The sequence below is a fragment of the Phascolarctos cinereus genome, unplaced genomic scaffold, assembly GCF_003287225.1.
Source record: "Phascolarctos cinereus isolate Bilbo 61053 unplaced genomic scaffold, phaCin_HiC Scaffold_9;HRSCAF=440, whole genome shotgun sequence".
In the NCBI taxonomy this organism is placed as follows: domain Eukaryota; kingdom Metazoa; phylum Chordata; class Mammalia; order Diprotodontia; family Phascolarctidae; genus Phascolarctos; species Phascolarctos cinereus.
The window spans coordinates 118,285,710-118,304,096 of NW_027556402.1; the positions used below are offsets into that span (position 1 = coordinate 118,285,710).

General features: G+C 34.0%; 1 protein-coding gene across 3 annotated transcripts in view; it reads right to left on the minus strand.

Moving 5' to 3' along the window:
* Positions 1-18,387, minus strand: part of NAA15 (N-alpha-acetyltransferase 15, NatA auxiliary subunit) — an 88,765-nt gene that overhangs the window by 38,324 nt on the left and 32,054 nt on the right. For 2 of the 3 annotated variants that reach the window (XM_020967492.2, XM_020967490.2), the window contains exons 2-7: positions 15,948-16,032; positions 7,506-7,610; positions 6,498-6,655; positions 5,428-5,562; positions 4,757-4,910; positions 384-503 (exon numbers count right to left, since the gene is read on the minus strand). In XM_020967492.2, coding sequence (XP_020823151.2) covers positions 384-503; positions 4,757-4,910; positions 5,428-5,562; positions 6,498-6,655; positions 7,506-7,610; positions 15,948-16,032 — 757 coding nt within the window. Of the gene's footprint in view, positions 1-383; positions 504-4,756; positions 4,911-5,427; positions 5,563-6,497; positions 6,656-7,505; positions 7,611-15,616; positions 15,676-15,947; positions 16,033-18,387 lie in introns of those variants that run through there. The other variant, XM_020967493.2, reaches the window with a different exon arrangement.

Consider the following 18,387-nt stretch of genomic DNA (forward strand, 5'->3'; position numbering starts at 1 on the left):
CATACATATATATACATATATATATATATATATATATATAAATCATATAATGCATTTCTGTATTATTCCCAGTGAAAAAAATAAACATTCTCAAAATACATTACACTAAACTGATTCTTTGTTTTGTTGTTTGTTTGTTTTTGCTAGGCTTGCCCAGGGTTACACAGCTAATGTCAAGTGTCTAAGGTGGGATTTGAACTCAGGTCCTTCTGATTCCAGGGCCAATATTCTATCCACTGCACCACCTAGCTGTCCCCACTTTTTGGTAATTAATAAAAGATATTTTTAGCAAAGTCAGCTTACACTCCACGGAGAAATCCTTTCATACTGTGTACAAATTTTCAGTGAGGATTTTGTGGTAAAGAATATTAAAAAAATTTTACCTGGCTTGAGTGACTTTTCTAAGCCTTTGTAGTATGCCCAATTTTCAGGATTCCTCTCTTGTAAACCTCTATATACATCAGTAGCTTCTTCCAATCGGCACAGTTGTAACAGAAGTTCCCCTGAAAGTCAAATTAACTCAATGTGTGAAGAAGCAGCTGCCCTTTCAGTTAAACTTTTCCTTAAAGATTCTTACCAGGTTAATTACCAGAGCTATCAAATTTTCCACATAGCCACTTAATGAGTGCAGACAATGAATTATCTCCTCCAATCTTCTTTCCTTTCTCACACCCCTCCTTCATCCATTTGTCTCTTCTGTATCCTGAAAAGCCCATCTACAGGGGCATGAAAGGCTAAGTCCCCATAACTGCTATTTGAGGCCTCTCCAGAGACACTGACAAAAGTCGCCAATTATTAGTAATTGTTGCAGTTGTTTCTCTGATGCAAACTCATTCAGTAACAATTTTATGGGGGTGTGGGTGTATCTTTTTAAACAAATGTGGCTGTTACCACCGAATTTAATACTCCAGAGGTAAATGAATATGAGAGAGTAGAATGGGACTCTAATCTCCCTAATCCTAGACATCAGACCTTTTACTGTAGCCAAAGATTGCATTAGATTTATTAGTCACAGAACAGCTGCTACATCATGCTGTTGACTTATACTGAGCATAGAGGTCACTAAAACCTTCAGATTTTTTTTCATGTGAACAGTTTCCCATCTAAGAAGCTGATTTTTTTTGCCCACATGTAAAACCTTACATTTATCCTCATGTTATGTTGAGCCACTCTGCATATTCTGTTGGAGCTAAAGGTCCCCACAAGTTGAAAAATACTGGACTGGGTGATCAATAAGGCTTTCTCATTATTCCCGATGCTCAAAGTCTTAATGATTTTTTTTTTTAGTGAGGCAACTGGGGTTAAGTGACTTGCCCAAAGTCACACAGTTAGTGAGTGTTATGTGTCTGAGGCCGCATTTGAACCCAGGTCCTCCTGACTCCAGGGCTAGTGCTCTATCCACTGCACCACTGAGCTGCCCCCTCAAAGTCTTCTAAACTAAAAAGGTGGTAAATTTTTAAACCAAGAAAGAATCTTTAGGAAACCCATCACGCTTGTAATTATGAGAATGGAGGAATTACAGGATCCTAGTGTAGAGCTACAGAGCATGTCAGTGGTTATGAAATCCAACATAAATTTCATAGAGGAAAAAATTGAGGTTAAGACAGGCAAAATGACTTGCCTACAGGACTAAGTCATCCACCTTTAACCACTAGACCGTTAATTAAACTCTACTAGCACATCTTTTTCTAAATGTCCTACCTCCTCACTTTACATATGTAATAGCTGAGGTATGATTTTCTAATTCTAGCTAGTAAACAGTCTCCATTTACAGTAAAGAATAGAGACTGAGATCCCTTGTAATTTTCTTCATTGTGGCTTGTAAAGAATCAAATATTTGTAAAATGAAAAATAAAACACTACATTTATATAACTGTTCATAATAAAACAACTGAAGTCCTTAAGCAATAGTAAAACACAATAGATTAATAGTGTCATTTCAGGGATTTAATCAGTGAATAATAATTACCAATAACAGTAGCTCACTATTTCTGTAGCAGTTTCATATTAGAACTACTTCACAAACATTACTTCATTTAATCCTCACTAACATGCCTGTGGGGTAGACTGAGCTGATATTATTATCCTTAATTTTAGTCTAGCAAGGTAGCGCTCAAAGAAGTCACACAACTGACTGAAGGTTCCTCGGTTTAAAGTCAAATATCCCATCTCTCACCCAATTTTTTTTCCATAACCTGAGATGTTCTCAGCCAATCTTTGTATGGTACATACTCAATCAGGGACAGGGAAGCTGTACTTTCTACCTCTGACCTTCCTGAGGAGTGCCTCTTTCCTCTACTTAAGGTTCATTTGATTACCATCAACTACAAAAGCACCAACCCCCCACAGTACCTGCTCTTGTAATACCAAAAAGATCAGAGTCTAGTGATTAGTGACAACTATTAATCAACCCATTTTTAAAAATATATGCATTTTTATTTTGGGTGGAAAAAGGTATTTCCATTTTTATATAATATTAGAGTTAATTGTTCAATAGGATATGCTTGTTACTCTATCTGGTCCTAAGAAAGAGAGTGAATTCAAGATACAGAATAAAACATACATTTTTAGATATAGCCAACACAGGAATTCGTCTTGCTTGGCTATGTATCCTTGTTACAAGGACTTTGTTTTTCTTTTCTTCTCAAGCGGGGAGTTGCGGATGGGAGAGAAACATAATTTTTTTTTTACGTGCAGAAAAGATATCAGAAGGAAGGTTAGAAAGTAAAACAGCAAAACATGACAGCTTTTAAAGCTACAGGCTGAACTTACGATACAGACTTATAGAGGAGTTCATAATAGAAATCTGCACTTCATATACAAGCTTCTTTGTCTACAATGAATATGGATATGATTTATTTGGTATTTAAGTTCAGAATAAAAATAAATTTTAAATGGTTATTTGCAAAATTCTGATTGTATTTTTAAAATACAATTTAAAATTAAATTCCTTTTCAAAGTTATTTTGCAATTATTTTTCTCTGCTACTTCTCTTCCCTAGGTCCCACTAAAAATAAAGGAAAACAAGCAGTAATTACAACAATTAGTTACTGGTTAAAAACAGATATTTTAATCAGTGGAGCAGACAAGGACATACTGAAGTAACTTAGTGGTCTAGAGTTCAACAAAAACCCACTATTTGACAAAAACTCCTGAGAAAATTGGAAAGCAGTATGGCAAAAATTAGGTTTAGACCAATATTTCACACCATGTATTAAGATAAGCTCTAGACAGATACATGACCTAGATATAAAAGGTCACATCATAAACAAATTAGATGAACAAGGAAGAAATTATCTTTCAAATCTATGGATGGGGAAAAGTTCATGGCCAAACAAAAGACAAAATCACAGAAGATAAAAAGGACAATTTTGATTATATGAAATTGAAAAAAAACTGTACAAATAAGTCCACTCCAAATAAGATAAGAAGGGAAACTGTTAACTGGGGTTAAAATCTTGGCACAAAGTTTCTCTGATAAAGGTCTAATTTCTAAGATATGTAAGAAACTGATTAAAATGTATAAGAATAACAAATTAAAAAAAAAAAGAATGGTAGTAGTGCCTTTAACAGAAATATTTTGTCAAAAGTTTTTTTCATCTATTGTTATAACCATAATTCTTTTTTATTGTTACTATTTGGTCAATTATGCTTATGGCTTTCTTAATATTAAACCAACCCCACAATCCTACCTGGTATAAATTCAACCTGGTAATAATGTGTAATCTTTGTAATATGTTGCTGTAGCCTCTTTTTTTAGTACCTTATTTTAAATGTTTTCATCAATATATACATATCAGAAATAGTTTTCTTTCTGTATATTCTTCTATTTTGACTCTCCTTGTTTAGGTATCAAAACTATGTTATATCACAGAAAAAATCTGATAGGATCCTATTTTTGTGAAATGTTTCTATAACACTGAAGTTAATTGTTCTTTCATTGTTAGATAGAATTCACTTGCAAATATTCTGGTTCTGAGAGGTGATGGACTTGAGATGCAGAATAAGACATAATTTCAGACACAGCCAATGCAGAAATTTGTTTTTCTTAAACTATACATATTTATTACAAGGGCTTTGTTTTTCTTTCTCCTAATAGGGGAGGGAGAAAGGAAAGAAGAAAGAAATGAAGGAAGAAATAAAAGAAAAAGAAAAGAGTATCACTGAGGCATCATTTCTAAAATATGCAGCAAAGCAAATAGAAGTAAGGCCAGAAAGCAGCAGAGTTTTGAAAACTAGAAGCTAAAGTTATTAAAACTACATTAGACAGATTTACAGTTTCATATATAATCCTTTCTGCTTAATATGTATATGGAAATGCCCATCTTATTTGATATTTAAGTTCAGAATAAGAATTTTTTAAATACTCATTTACAAAACTTTCATGGTACTTTGACAGTGCAGTGTATAAAAAGTGGATGAAAAATTTAATAATTTTACTTAATAAATTACTTGCAAAATCCAGAACATTAATTTTCCTGTTGTTAAAAAAACAACTAAATAATCTATAACCGTCATCAGCCATCAATTAACTGCCTTTAGCCCCCTTCTAGCCATATTAAATGCTAAAGGAAATGACATTTTGTTTTGTTTTTTAAGGCAATTGGGGTTAAGTGATTTACCCAGGGTCACACAGCTAGTGTCAAGTGTTTGGTCTGAGGCCGGATTTGAACTCAGATCCTCCTGACTTCAGAGCCAGTGCTCTATCCACTGCACCACCTAGCTGCCCCAGGAAATGACATTTTGAAGAGATTACCTTTGGTTTCTTCAACAGCAAGTTTGTCACATATCTGCTTTTCATAGGTGCCAAGATGTTCCAAAGCTTCTCTATAGAGTCCAGCTTCCCGAAGGACTTGATTTTGATACAAAAGGAGCTCACTATATTCATAATCCACTTTATCAGGAGATGTCTACAAAATATGAATATTAAAATTTTATCATTTTTTATATCAGAAAGTTCCACATCCAAAAATGTATAGAAAAATAAAATGATAAGACTTTATTAATAAATTTTTATACTTCAAGAATTTGTAGTTTCATTGGTAAGAATAACTCCCCCTACCAACACATATGGCGAATAATAAAAAACCCCTCTATACTAATTTCTAAGAGTTGCTGTGACAAAAAATTAATCACCCCACAGCCAAGCTAACATCCTGATGCTCTTCAAATTTATTTAGACCGTACTCAGGCAACAGATACCATCACCAGGTCTATATCAAAGCTTTTTCAGCTTGGTATAGACAGGTGGAACTTGCACTCTACTAACATAACCTTCAACACCTCAAGGTCACCTTCATGCCACAATGAGGCAAGAATTCAATTTTTAAAATAGCTAAATCTACGCAGTACGTAAGTTGATAAAATTTTAGACACAAAAACAAAATTTCAATGTGAAGTTTATAAAATTTTATCCCCAATTATTACCTGCTGTGTTTTCCTAAACTCTTCTAAAATCTTTGCTGCCATTTCATAATCTTCTAATAAATGGTATGCAATAGCATAGCCAATCCATGAGGCTCTTTGTGCAGGTCGAAGCTGAAGTAATTGATACCTCGTTTCCTGAAAAACAGTATTACCAATATTTCTCCTGTTGTTATTCTGATACTTAAATGTACTATACTATATGCTACATTCAGTTAAGTTTGCAGCAAATACATTAGAGAGCAAACAAAAGTAAGGAGTAAAACTGTATCCAGTAATAGAAAAACCATGATTCAGTGGCTGTATAAAAGGTAAAGGAAAAGAAACATTTAAGAACTACATAAAATATCCAAACTGCATAGGTTTTTCTGCATTAAAATTTTTTTGAAGATGCACTCTCACTAAAAGTCAAAATACAAAAATTATAGTTTCATAGAAAACAGAATATTAAATCTTGATTCCTATATCCAACCCTTCTCAATAAAGAGGTATGATGGTCAAAGTTAGTGTCAATAGAAGTACATGCAAGAAACTATAGTTTCCAAAAAAACTTCTGGAGATTCACAGAAAATGTATAGTTTATTTAAGCACTGAAGAAATGAACCTAAGGCAAATCAGAAGGGAATAATGTACAGGTATCGATGTTCTATCAAAAATATTTGAGTATAGTAATTTTAGCATAGGAATTATGAAAATTTTAGTTCTGAGACTGGAATCACTGAGATTAACTTGTCAAAGAATGGAATTTTAAAATTATAAGAAGTGATAACAAAAGCAATATCTATATTGTCAACAAACTGATGATAACACTATCAATTTGGTATTTTGAGACTACATATACAGTCAATTTTCATGTAACTGATCAGGTGCAGCCTTCTGAAGTAATCCACATTTGCCTTTAACATCAAAATAGTTATTACTGTGGGATAAACACAGCTGATATAGTAAAAAAGATCAAAATTTTAAAAACCTCAAATTTCTCTTCCAGAGAAAATAACAACTGATCACAATGAGGGAAATATTATTTTGCTCTTAAAAATAAACACTCTACACTTACTTTTCTGTATACTTACCCTATAACCCTCAAGGTCCCTCATCTGAATCTGTAATAAAGAGAGGTCCCTTAATATCTGAAGATTGTCTTTATCCCACTTTAGTGCATTTCTGTAACACTTGATAGCTTCATCATACTTCTTGTCTGACCTTTGCAGAAGACCATAAACATGCCAACCTAAAAGAATTAGTTAAGGCCACTACAAAACTTAAAAGTGAAAAGAGAACATTCAGAAATTGTTCGTTGCAAGACACTATATTAATTAGAGTAGATCATCTATAATATGAGCTCACAAATAAAATATAGCTAACATTTATATAGTGTTTTAAAGTTTCTATTACATGCTCTATGACAGTTATTCCTCACAACCAACCTGTGAAGTAATACTACAGACGTTATTTTCCCTATTTAACAGATGAAGAAACTGAGGCTAAGTAAAGTTATAAATTGCTTTCTCATGGTCACACATGTAATAAGTGTCTGAGGAAGGATTCAAATCTAGGTATTACATTACTTTAAGCCCAGTGCTCTTTCCACTAGCCTAGGCTGTATAAATCCATTAGTCAACAAGCTGTGTTTACAACGATAATGGCCCTAATATGCAGTAATGATAAATCAATTAGCTAAGTCAATAACAAAGTAAAATCTACTTAATACTTATTATAAAAGGAATGTGTTTTATGTCTTTTGTGCATCCCACAGCATGAAACACAAAGGTGATCTGACTAGTAGAAATGACATTTTTACTTCTTTCCTCATTCCTTTACAAAATTCAGTTATTTTTCTCTATCTACTACCTAAATATCAAGTCTACCTACTGATCATAAATAAGTATAATAATCAACATGATATCTTTGATTTAGAGCATAGGTAACTTTTATATCTACTACACAGGATGGCAAAAAATGTATAGACATAAATCTTTTCACTTTTTTAGAGCAGAAACAGAGATAAATGGAGGGGCTAATACTACTACATGACTGAAAATGTGGGATACTCTCATTAAAGCCCATCTGAAAAAGGATACACACATGGCTTTTCAAATCGTTTCTTAAGCCTCTACGAACCAGCTCATATGCCTCTTCTTTCTTTCCCAAGCAGTTCAATGTTAGTCCCTTCATGGCCAGAGTTTCTAAAGAAAGAAGATCAAACGAGGATGAAAAAAAATGAAGCCAACATAGCCAAAGACAACTGTGAGAGCACTTAGGGACTGATATGCAATGAATCAAAAGGAGGGGAAGATACTAAAGTTGCAGGGGACTCAAACCATGTTAATACTACAAAAAAAAAGTGACCAAGAAAATATTAACAATTACCAAACCACGTATCTACTCTCCCATCTACAGAAACTCTTTATTGAGTGAGCTATACACAAATCAAGGGTCCCTTTAATGAAGCTATTAGTAGGGAACAAGCAGGCTCTTATACAAGTGATATTCAACGACAGATCACAACCATATCACCACAATTTCACAACTGGCTAAAAAATGAGAGTAATATAGGATCTCACTGGGCTTACTGTTTGTTGATTATGAAAAAATTTTTGATTTAGTAGGGGAAAAGACAGATTTTAAAACTCTCACCCAAATCATTGAAGAGTCTTTGAAATATATGACACTAATAATTCTGATCAAAAATCCCCTGATTATAAACAGCAGGAGAGGGAGAAATTTTAGCAATAAAAAGTTGTATTATTGCCAGGGTGGGTGAGAAGATATCTATTGCAGACTTGAAGCTGAAGAGTTTTTTCTGTGGATGGTGAGATCCTCCAGATGCTACTGTTCACAGATGACAATGTGTTCATTGCATGAAAACCTTGAAACAAACCCTTCCAAGCCTCCTGGAAAAGAAATCTAAAACCACTAAAAGAGTTCTTCCTGACTATCCACACATATAAGATTAAGTGGATAAAGAACGTCTATTGCCCAGATTATGACATAATTTGGATCAAAATCTATAGTTTGTCCATCAATATGCATAAGTGAGATAGACAATATTGATGGGTTGTGAGTTGGGTCTGGAACTGGACAGCAGAAGAAGGAGATGGCTTGACTTAGGAAAATTACAAAGTTCCCTTAATGACTTTAACTTTCCCATGGAAAAAATGCCCATCTTTTAAATACTGATATTATACTACTGCTGCTATATGGCATCCAGACATGCAATACAACATTCTCCAAAGAATTAGAAATTAATGCGATACAGAACTCGATGGCAGATGTGTATGATGGGTTTGAGCAGGCAGCAACATATAACCAACAGAGAACTTAAAATAAGAATAGGACTAAAATATACCATCAAGGAAATCTACAACAGGTAGAGAAGACAGGCTGTCAAGGGCAAGCAATGAAAAAAGGATATCCAGAGTGACCCACTGGTACCTTGATGTCTGAAGAAAGCTAGGAATACTTTCACCTCCTGTGATGAACTTACAGAAAGACATGGATAAGAAGAGCACAAGGTAGTTAGGCATGGAGGGGCTGTGATCTGCATCCCTGGAGGAACTCACAGATCTACTTGAACATGAGAGACTGGAGTACAGGCTATCTTGAAAGTCTTAGCGCAGTTTTAAGCTTTAGAGGCTTAAGACTTCTGGGACATCCTGTGTATAAAGTATAAATGACAAATGCTAAAATTTAAGACTGAGTTCAGGAGATGGGGAAAAATATCAGGTGCATGCAGAATTGAAATCTAAATACAAAGGAAAGTAATAAACACAATTTTAATTATGTAGGAGTAGAATGAAATTGGCCCATGGTAATAGAATAACTGACACAGAAGTGGCCCTCTGTTCCATCTAGTCCAATCCCCTTATTTTACTGATGAGATAACTGAGTCTCAGGGAAGTTAATTGGAGTCAAATATGAAGTAAGAATCAGAGGTAGGATTTGAACCCAGGTGCTCTGACTGTAAACCCAGTTCTCTTTACAAAGCACTATATGCCTCCTGATGTGGGTTATAGAGTCTACACCAATGGCCTGGAGGCCAATGACTTGGAAAAACCACAAATTAACATTATCTATATTGTACTGCATTTTTTATTTTGTCATACATTTCCCAATTACATTTTAATCTAGTTTGGAGCAGTGGGCACTTGTACCTGAAAGTCTGACACCTCTAGTCTACAAAGTCAACAAGCATTTATTAAGTATCACATATGGTAATATTATCTACTGATATAAGACAATGTAATTTCACCGTATTACTATGATTGGGGTTCATGTCACAAAACCACTGTATATATGAAACTTCTTTATAATGAGGCCCCATGGCATGTCAGTAACTTAACTTCTGAAAAGTATCTAACATCAGCCTACCTTAACATATAATTTGGCTTCACAGCCAAGGTTATGCTGATATCCTAATGAAGTGTGGTCCCGTGATCCCTACGGGTCCTCAAAAGCCTTTCAGGGGGTCCACAAGGTCAAATCTAATTTCATAATAATAGTAATACATTTTAATTTTTAATACAGTATCAGTAGATATAATCCACATTTCTGGGATTTGGAAGGGGGTGGTCCTCAATAATTTAGGGGTGTAATAAGACCAAAAAGTTTGAGAACTACTGTCCTAATGTATAGATTTACATATAAAATTGTTTTTAAATGTGTGTAAACTATCTCATAGTTGAATCTTATCTGAATTCCAGACAATTCAAAAAATATTTACTGAAAGCCTCTAAGTACTGTTTAGGCACTAGGGATATAAGTGGTCATTTGGCCTCTGAAAGATGGAAAACTCACTACTTCTTGAAGTAGCTCAATCTACTTCCTTCTAGAAAACTCCAACTGTTTGCAAGTTCTTCCTTATACCAAACCTAAATATTCATTGATATTAATTACACCCTATGGGGATAAAGACAATAAGTCTAATATCTCCTTTATCAGACTTTCAAATATTTAAACATACTTATCAGGACTCCCCAATTTCATCAAAGGATTGCTTTATGACAGCCCTTTTAGCATCCTGGATGGCCCTCCTCTGGTGCTCTTCAGCTTACCAATGTCCTTCTTAATTGTGGTGCCCCAAATTGAAAACAATACTCCAAATAAGGTTGGATATAAGGGCAGAGAATAGATGTTCATATTCTCATTGTTGGAAACTATGCTTCCCTTAATGCAGGTCCGAGGATGAATTAGCTTCTTGGCTGCTACATCACTCTTCTGATTCATATTGAGATTGCAGTAGACTCAAAATCCTAGGTTATTTTCAGATGTCACCTCTTCCCATTTTATAATGCGAAATTAGTTTTCTAAGCCCAACTACAAAACTTTAGCATTAACCCTAATGAATTTCATTTCCATATATTCTGCCTGATATTCTGCCCACTAATATATGTCTATATGAATATGTGTGTATATAAAAAATACATATGCATATACTGTCGTACATTAGTAATGTGAGTTGGAAAACAAATTTTATAATGAGATAATGGTGAAATGAAGAAATTTTAACTTTAAAAGCACAAAAATCCTTTTTGCTCACACTAAAAATTTTTTTTATCATAGCAATGTTTTTAGTGAGAGCAGTGTGATTGTGCTTTATTATTTTAGAAAACCATGTTTAACACCCTGTTACATAACAATTTTAATGTGTGGTTTTAAATTGTTTCTTTGAATTCTTTATTTTAATGGCTGTCAAAACTAGGGGCAGGGAAAACCTCACAAAGATTCCCATCTACCAACAAAATAAAAGTTTTTGTTGAAGTTCAGGGAGTAAATTTCTATTTTCTTTGAGGTAAATAAGTTACTCTTGCCAACAATTAGAAGGCATTGCATTTTTCTATTTTTAATAAATAGGTTCAAAATCCATTCAAACTCTTTATTTGAAAGATTTTTTAATACGCTAGAAAAATCCAAGTCGTTTGTTAAGTGTATAGATATAAGAGTTTTGATAGTTGAAACATTCACATTATTTTTGTCAACAAAAGTTTTATTTTTAAATGTCTTATGGCTTCAAACTATAATTAGTTAATATCCTAAGATATAGTATACACTTAAGGTAAGTTTTATTGCCAATGGTAATGGGGAAAAAAAGGAAAGAAAAAGATAATTGCTGTGAAGACTGTGGAGCACAGTTGGTGGAACTGTGAATTGGTCCAGACATTCTGGAAAGCAATTTGGAACTATGACCAAAAAAGTCACTAAAATGTACATGCCTTTTGAGTCAGCAATGCCATTATTAGTCTTATACCACAAAGAGATCAAAGAGAAAAAGGATATGTATATGTACAAAAATATTTATATTTATATTCTTTCCAAGAACTGGAAACTAAGGGAATGGCCATCAACTACTATAGGTTCCCAAAGTGGGAAATACTGCCTCCTGGGGGCGCTAGACTGATGGGGGGGCATGGGGGAGGCACAGCAGTAATAGCCTTCTGGGTGCAATGGGGGGGGGCCGCGCATTGAATAAAAATAAGGCGGTGGTGGAAGAAGGAAAGAAGAAAACATTGAAAAACCATTCATACACGTTTTACCTGTTGTGTAACAAATTCATAGTGATTACGTTTTCCAAATAAACACACAAAGTGCAAGATATAACCCATCAGTTGTCAAGTTCGCCAAGAGGTCTTAACAAGCAAGTGTTGCCAGGCAAACATTGTCAGCAAATCCAGCATGCATCAGCAGGAATATGTTCATGTAATGACTTGTTTACAATACAATACTATACAGTTACATGACACAATATTGCATCATCAAAACTTTAACACAGGAAAACCCCCACAAATTTACAATAAACTATTAAATTTAAGATGCATCTTTTTTTTAAATTATTTTTTAAATGATGCAAATTTCAAAAAAAATGTTAAAGGGTAAAGAAAGTAGATTTCCAGCGGGGCACTAATTTTTTTTAAGGGGCAATAGGTCAAATAAGTTTGGGAACCTCTGAACCAGAGCAGGACTTCTTAAACTGTGGATCATGACCCCATGTGGAATCTCAAATGGAAAAAGTTTAAGAAGCCTTGAACTAGAGAATGGCTGAACAAATGACGATACAAATGTGATGGAATATTATTGCAAAATAAGAAATGATGAAAGGAACCACTTTAGAGAAACTGGGAAGAACTATATAAATTTATGTAGAGTGAAGTGAACAGAAAAAACAGTCTTGTAAAGACAAACAACTTTGACAGAGATAAAAACTTTAATCAATGCAATGATCCACTATGATTCCAAAGGATCAATGAGGAAGCATGCTACCTACTCCTGAAAGAGAGAGAGGTAATGGACCTAAGGTGCACAACAAGACATGCATTTTTCAAACAATGCCAATGTGGGAGTTTGTTTTGCTTGTCCCCTCCTTTTAAAAGAGGAAATGAAGAGAAAAGAAAACAGGGTAGCTCTCCCCTCAAAAAAAGGAAAAGAGGGGAATTATAGTACATGATCTACATGAATTGATGCAAAATGAAATAAGCAGAATCAAGAAAACAAGAAACATAGTAAACTACAACAATGCAAAGAATACATCATAATATCAAAAGTAAATTAATGTAACAAAATCATAAAGTGGGACTCAAATGAAGATATGAGAAGATACCCCCACAACCCATCCTTTCAGAGAGGTCCACAGGCATTACATATTGCATATGTTTTCAGACTTTTTCAAGGTACTACTCAACTGTGCTCTTTTTTTTCCCCCTCTCCAAAAAAATCCTATTTTTCATATGGGAATGACTTTCCAGGAGAGGGGCAAAGTGAGGAATAAATGGGATATTACAGTGACGTTAGAAACAGAAAATGTTAATAAAAATTTGTTTTTTAATAAAAAAAGGAAAAATCACAGACAAGCTAGACAGCTTTGCAAATTTTATGCTTATTATATTTTAAAAGAAAAGCTGTTAATATAACATGTATAAATTCCTTTTTTTGTTTTACTATGCATATGGAAATGCTTGTTTTACTTCATGTCTAAGTTCTGAAAAAGAAATATACATATAAAACTCCTCCTCCCCACTTCTACCTCTTCTTTTTCTTCTTAATAAGGTGTATCTAACTAGTCAGTCAATAATGTTTTCATTCCCAAAAGTCTCAGCCATGTAAAAGTCTCCTCTTTTCAACTGCACCTCTACTTCCTCTTGCTTACTGCCTAAATTTGGGGCATATGTATACACATATTTAAGGTTAGGAGTTTTACCACTGGGTCCTTTTCTTGAATTCTGTCTCCTGTAAACTTCTATGTCTCTCAACTACTATACTACCCTTATTATAACCACACTCTAAGGTAAGTGATGTGGGGGTTCACCTAAACAATCTCCTTCCTATCTAACCTTTTTCATCTAGAGAACGTTTGATTAGATTTGTAAGATACTCAGCAACTACATCCTTACCAGCCTTTGTTAGATATACTCTTTATTTGGTCAAGAATCTATTATACCTATATTAAGCCATGGTTTAAATCCCATTTTTAGACACTACCTTTTTAGCCAGCTTTTCTGTTCATTTCCCAGATCAATTTTTCTCTTCAACAAAATTTCTCCCCCCAACAAAAAGAAAGGGAAAAGAGGGAAATTATGGAACATTATCTCTATGAACTGATGCAGAGTGCAATAAACAAAATCAAAAAACAACACAGTAATTCCAACAATGTAAAGAACAATACACCAAAAGAATCAAAAGTTAATATAATAAAATTATAAAGACCAAGACCTCATAACTTTTGGTAATACTTTCTATGTTTCTTCCGAAATTATCATATGTGCCTACATGAATCACCACAAGTGGAAAGTTGTTTGTTTTGACATATATTGGGAGGCTCTCTTTTGTTGGAAACTGTCCAGAGAATACAGCAAAGTTCTCAACTGTAGTTATCAGATCAATAAATAGCTTCTTCACTATCCCTAAGCAAGAAATCACCCACTTCTCTTCCTCCTCTGGCCATTAACTGTATGTTGTTTCACCTGATAACATTTCCACTCTACAAGCTCCTAACAATGGTCAAGCCTCCTTTTTATCACCTCAGATCCTTTTTTCCTTGCATTTAAGCTTATATTATATATTATCTTTAGCAACATGTCTTTGTCCCTAACATCCTGGAGTGTAGAGAAGTACTTATGAGGTATTTTCACCTTTCCCTCCAGAAAGGAGACCAGCTACACTTGGACACAGATAAAGAGTCTCCATACTGGTTGAGATGTTCAGGTATGGTTAGTTGTTTGTTTTTTAAAATGGCTTGTGAGTGTTAACACCTTACTACCTTATAATAATTTAATAACCCCACTCAGCTTCTTTTCTTGATCTCAAAAGCAACTCCCCAGCTACATTCCAGCTGTGTAGGTAAGGAAGCAGACGCAGGAAAGCAATGGCAACAGCAATACAGACAGAAAAGCACAAAAAAAGGAAACTAAATTCTTCTACTATGTGCAAGCCTGGGCTCAGAGAAGAACTGAGACAATGTACTTTCCTCAACTCTTTGTAGAACCAGGGAAATATGGGTAAGAAATACTGTATATGCTGTCAAATAAAACTGAAACAGCAACTGGTTGTGCCAAACAACTTTTTTCTCTCTTTCTTTTTGCAATCTTTCTTACAAGGAATGGTTCTCTGGATCAGGAAAGAGGAGGGGATATATTCATGAATGAAGGTAAAATAAAAGCAAAAAGTATCAGTAACAGTAAAATTAACAAGCTCCACACATATCAAATTAGCTTCCCTTCTGATGCGAAATTAACAAAAGTTGTCATTTGAGGCCTGCTATTTAAATCCAATAGGAAAAAAATTTTATATGAGCAAACCAAACCCAGCATATTTGAGAATATTATTACTCCTCACCAAAATGTTAAACCAATTAAGTCCCAAAATAAAAAGTATTTTATGAAACATGAAATAGTCTAGAAGATGCAAAATAATTTGTATGTTCTGATGGTTTCATGTGGTAAAAATAAAAGTACAGGAGGGGACAATAATTGAAGAGATCATTCTTAGCAAAGAAGGTGAAGAATTTGAGGATTAATAACAAGAATAGTCCATCAAATACAAGTAAAAACAAAAGAAGCATAAAAGCTACAAGATTATTCTACCAAATAAATTATATGTCAAAAGAAAATTCTGAGTATCTAAATCTTTGGCAGAAAATAACACTGATCTAACCAATATAGTTTCACAACAACACTATTAATAAATTATAACCAAGGCCCACCTTAAATTGCAGGATGGTGACTGTTTCCTCTGACTGTCCCTAGCCAATGGGAAGGTAGACTGACGAAGTCACACAATGGCAGCAAAGAAGGCAGAGAATTACTAAATGAGGCAATATTCCTGAGTCAGATTTTCATAAATCTATATTACTGGATGGATAAAACAAATTCATTCCCTAATTCTGCCAGTTCTAAGTTTAAATTTTGTTAAGTGAAGTATGTTCCTGAATAGCAATAACTACTTATTATCTAAAAGTATATTAATTTAAATCAGTTTATAACTGCAACATAAAACAACTATTACCCAGAATTTTAAAAACTATTTAAACTCACCTCCATGTTCTGCAAACTTGGGATTTGAGAGGATTTGTTTACAAAACTTCAATCCATTTCTGTACTGTTTGTGTTCATAGCATCTCTGTTAATAAAATAAAATCAGAAAACAAGTTTAGCAATAATTGCAAAATACTCTTTTCAGAACCATATTGAGAGGTCACAGGAAATAGAGAGCCTTTCTTGCAGCCAGGAAAAAAAGGATTCAAGTCCTGCCTCTGCCACATTGTAACTATGTGACTGTAGGCGATTCATTTATGGCATCAGTGCCCCAATAACTTTCTATTTTGTTTTGGGTTTGTTTTTGGTTTGGTTTTGTATTTGCTTTGGCTAGGCAATGGGGTTAAGTGACTTTCCCAGGGTCACATGGCTAGTAAGTGTCAAGTATCTGAGGCCACCTTTGAACTCAAGTCCTCCTGACCCCAGGGCCGGTCCTCTATCCACTTCTCGCCACCTAGCTGCCCTCCCCAATAACTTTCTAAATTAAAAGGTTTTGACAAATGGCAGATCTTCACCAGCAGAAAATGTTTCTACAACACAATGAGTTTCTAACATAGACAGAATCACAAGTCACATCTCTAATGCTACTACCTGGTCAACAAATATAAATAAATAAAATTGATCACTATAATTTTATAGAAAAGCCACTATCCAAAATCATGGGTCATACTTGAAATTAAAAACAATTAAGAACTTCAGTAAAGAAGGATCTAAAACAGACTCACTTAAATCATCAGCTTTTATACATATTACCAATAAAACCTAGGAGGAAGAACTAGAAGCATCAATTAAATGCAAATAACCACAAAAAATTTTTTTAAATATGTGGTAGTCCATTTACCAAATACACAATGCAGGATTTAAAGGAAAACAACTGCATGCTACTTTTTAAAATACACACTTAAATAGATATTAACTGCTTGTGGTTGTGCCATGACACAAAAAAATACACCCAAATTAACTTATGTATTCAATGCCATGCCAAACTACTACATGGTTACTTCATAAAAATGGAGAAAAACTAAATATAATTCATTTGGCAGTTCAAAATGTCAAGAATCTCAAGGGAAATCATGAAAAAAAAAGTGGGAAGCAAAAAGATCTAACAATACCAGAGAGATCAAAGTATTTTACAAAGTAGTAATTATCAAACTACATGGTGCTGATTAAAAAACAGGAGTAAGGATTTACTACTTAATAACTACTGGGAAAACTGGAAAGCTGTCTTGGAAGAAACTAGTTTTAGAACCAATAGTTCATACACTGTACCACAACAGGTTTCAAAGAGATACATGACCTACATGTAAAAGGTCATATAAATGAGAAAAGCAAGGTAGGTGGAATCTCCTACAACTATGGATGGCAGGATAGTTCTTGACTAAAGAAGAGATAAGAGATTATCACAGGAAAAACTAGATAATTTTGAATACATAAAATTAAAGGTTTTGCACGAGCAAAATCAATTCAGTTTGAACAAGAAAGCAAACAATTGGCCAGGAAAAAAAGCTTTGCATAAAATTTCTGATAAATCTTTGGTATCTACAGATTCTCAAGAACTTATTCAAATACATAAAAGAACAAGAGTCATTCTCCACAAATGCCAAGATGCAAACAAGTAATTCTCAAGATACTCTAAGGCTCTACCTCAGATCCATCATATTGAAAAAGACAACAAAATAGGAAAATGGTAGTTGTTGGAAGTGTGCACACAAGAAGCTTACATTTTTGGAAGAGGAAATATATAAAGAGATAAGTAAAGGCCAAGTATGTGAGGGAAGGTAATTAGGAACTAGGACATATCCTCAAGCTACCAAATAATACAATATGATTGTAATAATGTTACTGTAATTCACGTATAAAAATATGTATAGTAGCACTTTGTTATTGTAGCAAAGAACTGGGAAAAAATGGGATGCCCATCAACTGAGGAATGGCTGAACAAATCTGAATGTAATGGAACTGTACAATAAAAAATGACAAAGGGGATGGATTCAAAGAACCATAGAAAGACTTGTTTGAACTGATACAAAAACAAAATTAGTAGAACAACAACAATTTACACAACTACAACAGTTTAAGGAAAAACAATTTTGCACCATTCAAGAACTCTGATCAATGTGATAACCAACTACAACAAAATCATGCTACCCACCTCCTGACTGAGGCAATAAGACTAAAAGTGCAGAATAAGACATATTTTCAGACATAGCAAATACATTATTTTGCTTGAATGCAACTGTTTGTTACAGGAAAAGGTGTGGGGAGGGAGTAGCAAAGGAAAGAAGGAAGAAGGGAGGAAGGGAGACCATTAATGAAACAGTTTTAAAATGCAGAGAAGAGAGAAGGAAGAGCCAAGAGAGAAACAGCTTTAGAATTACCATATTAAATTTGTTATACACACTAAAAAAATCAAGCTGTCTGTAATAAAGATTCAGTTTTG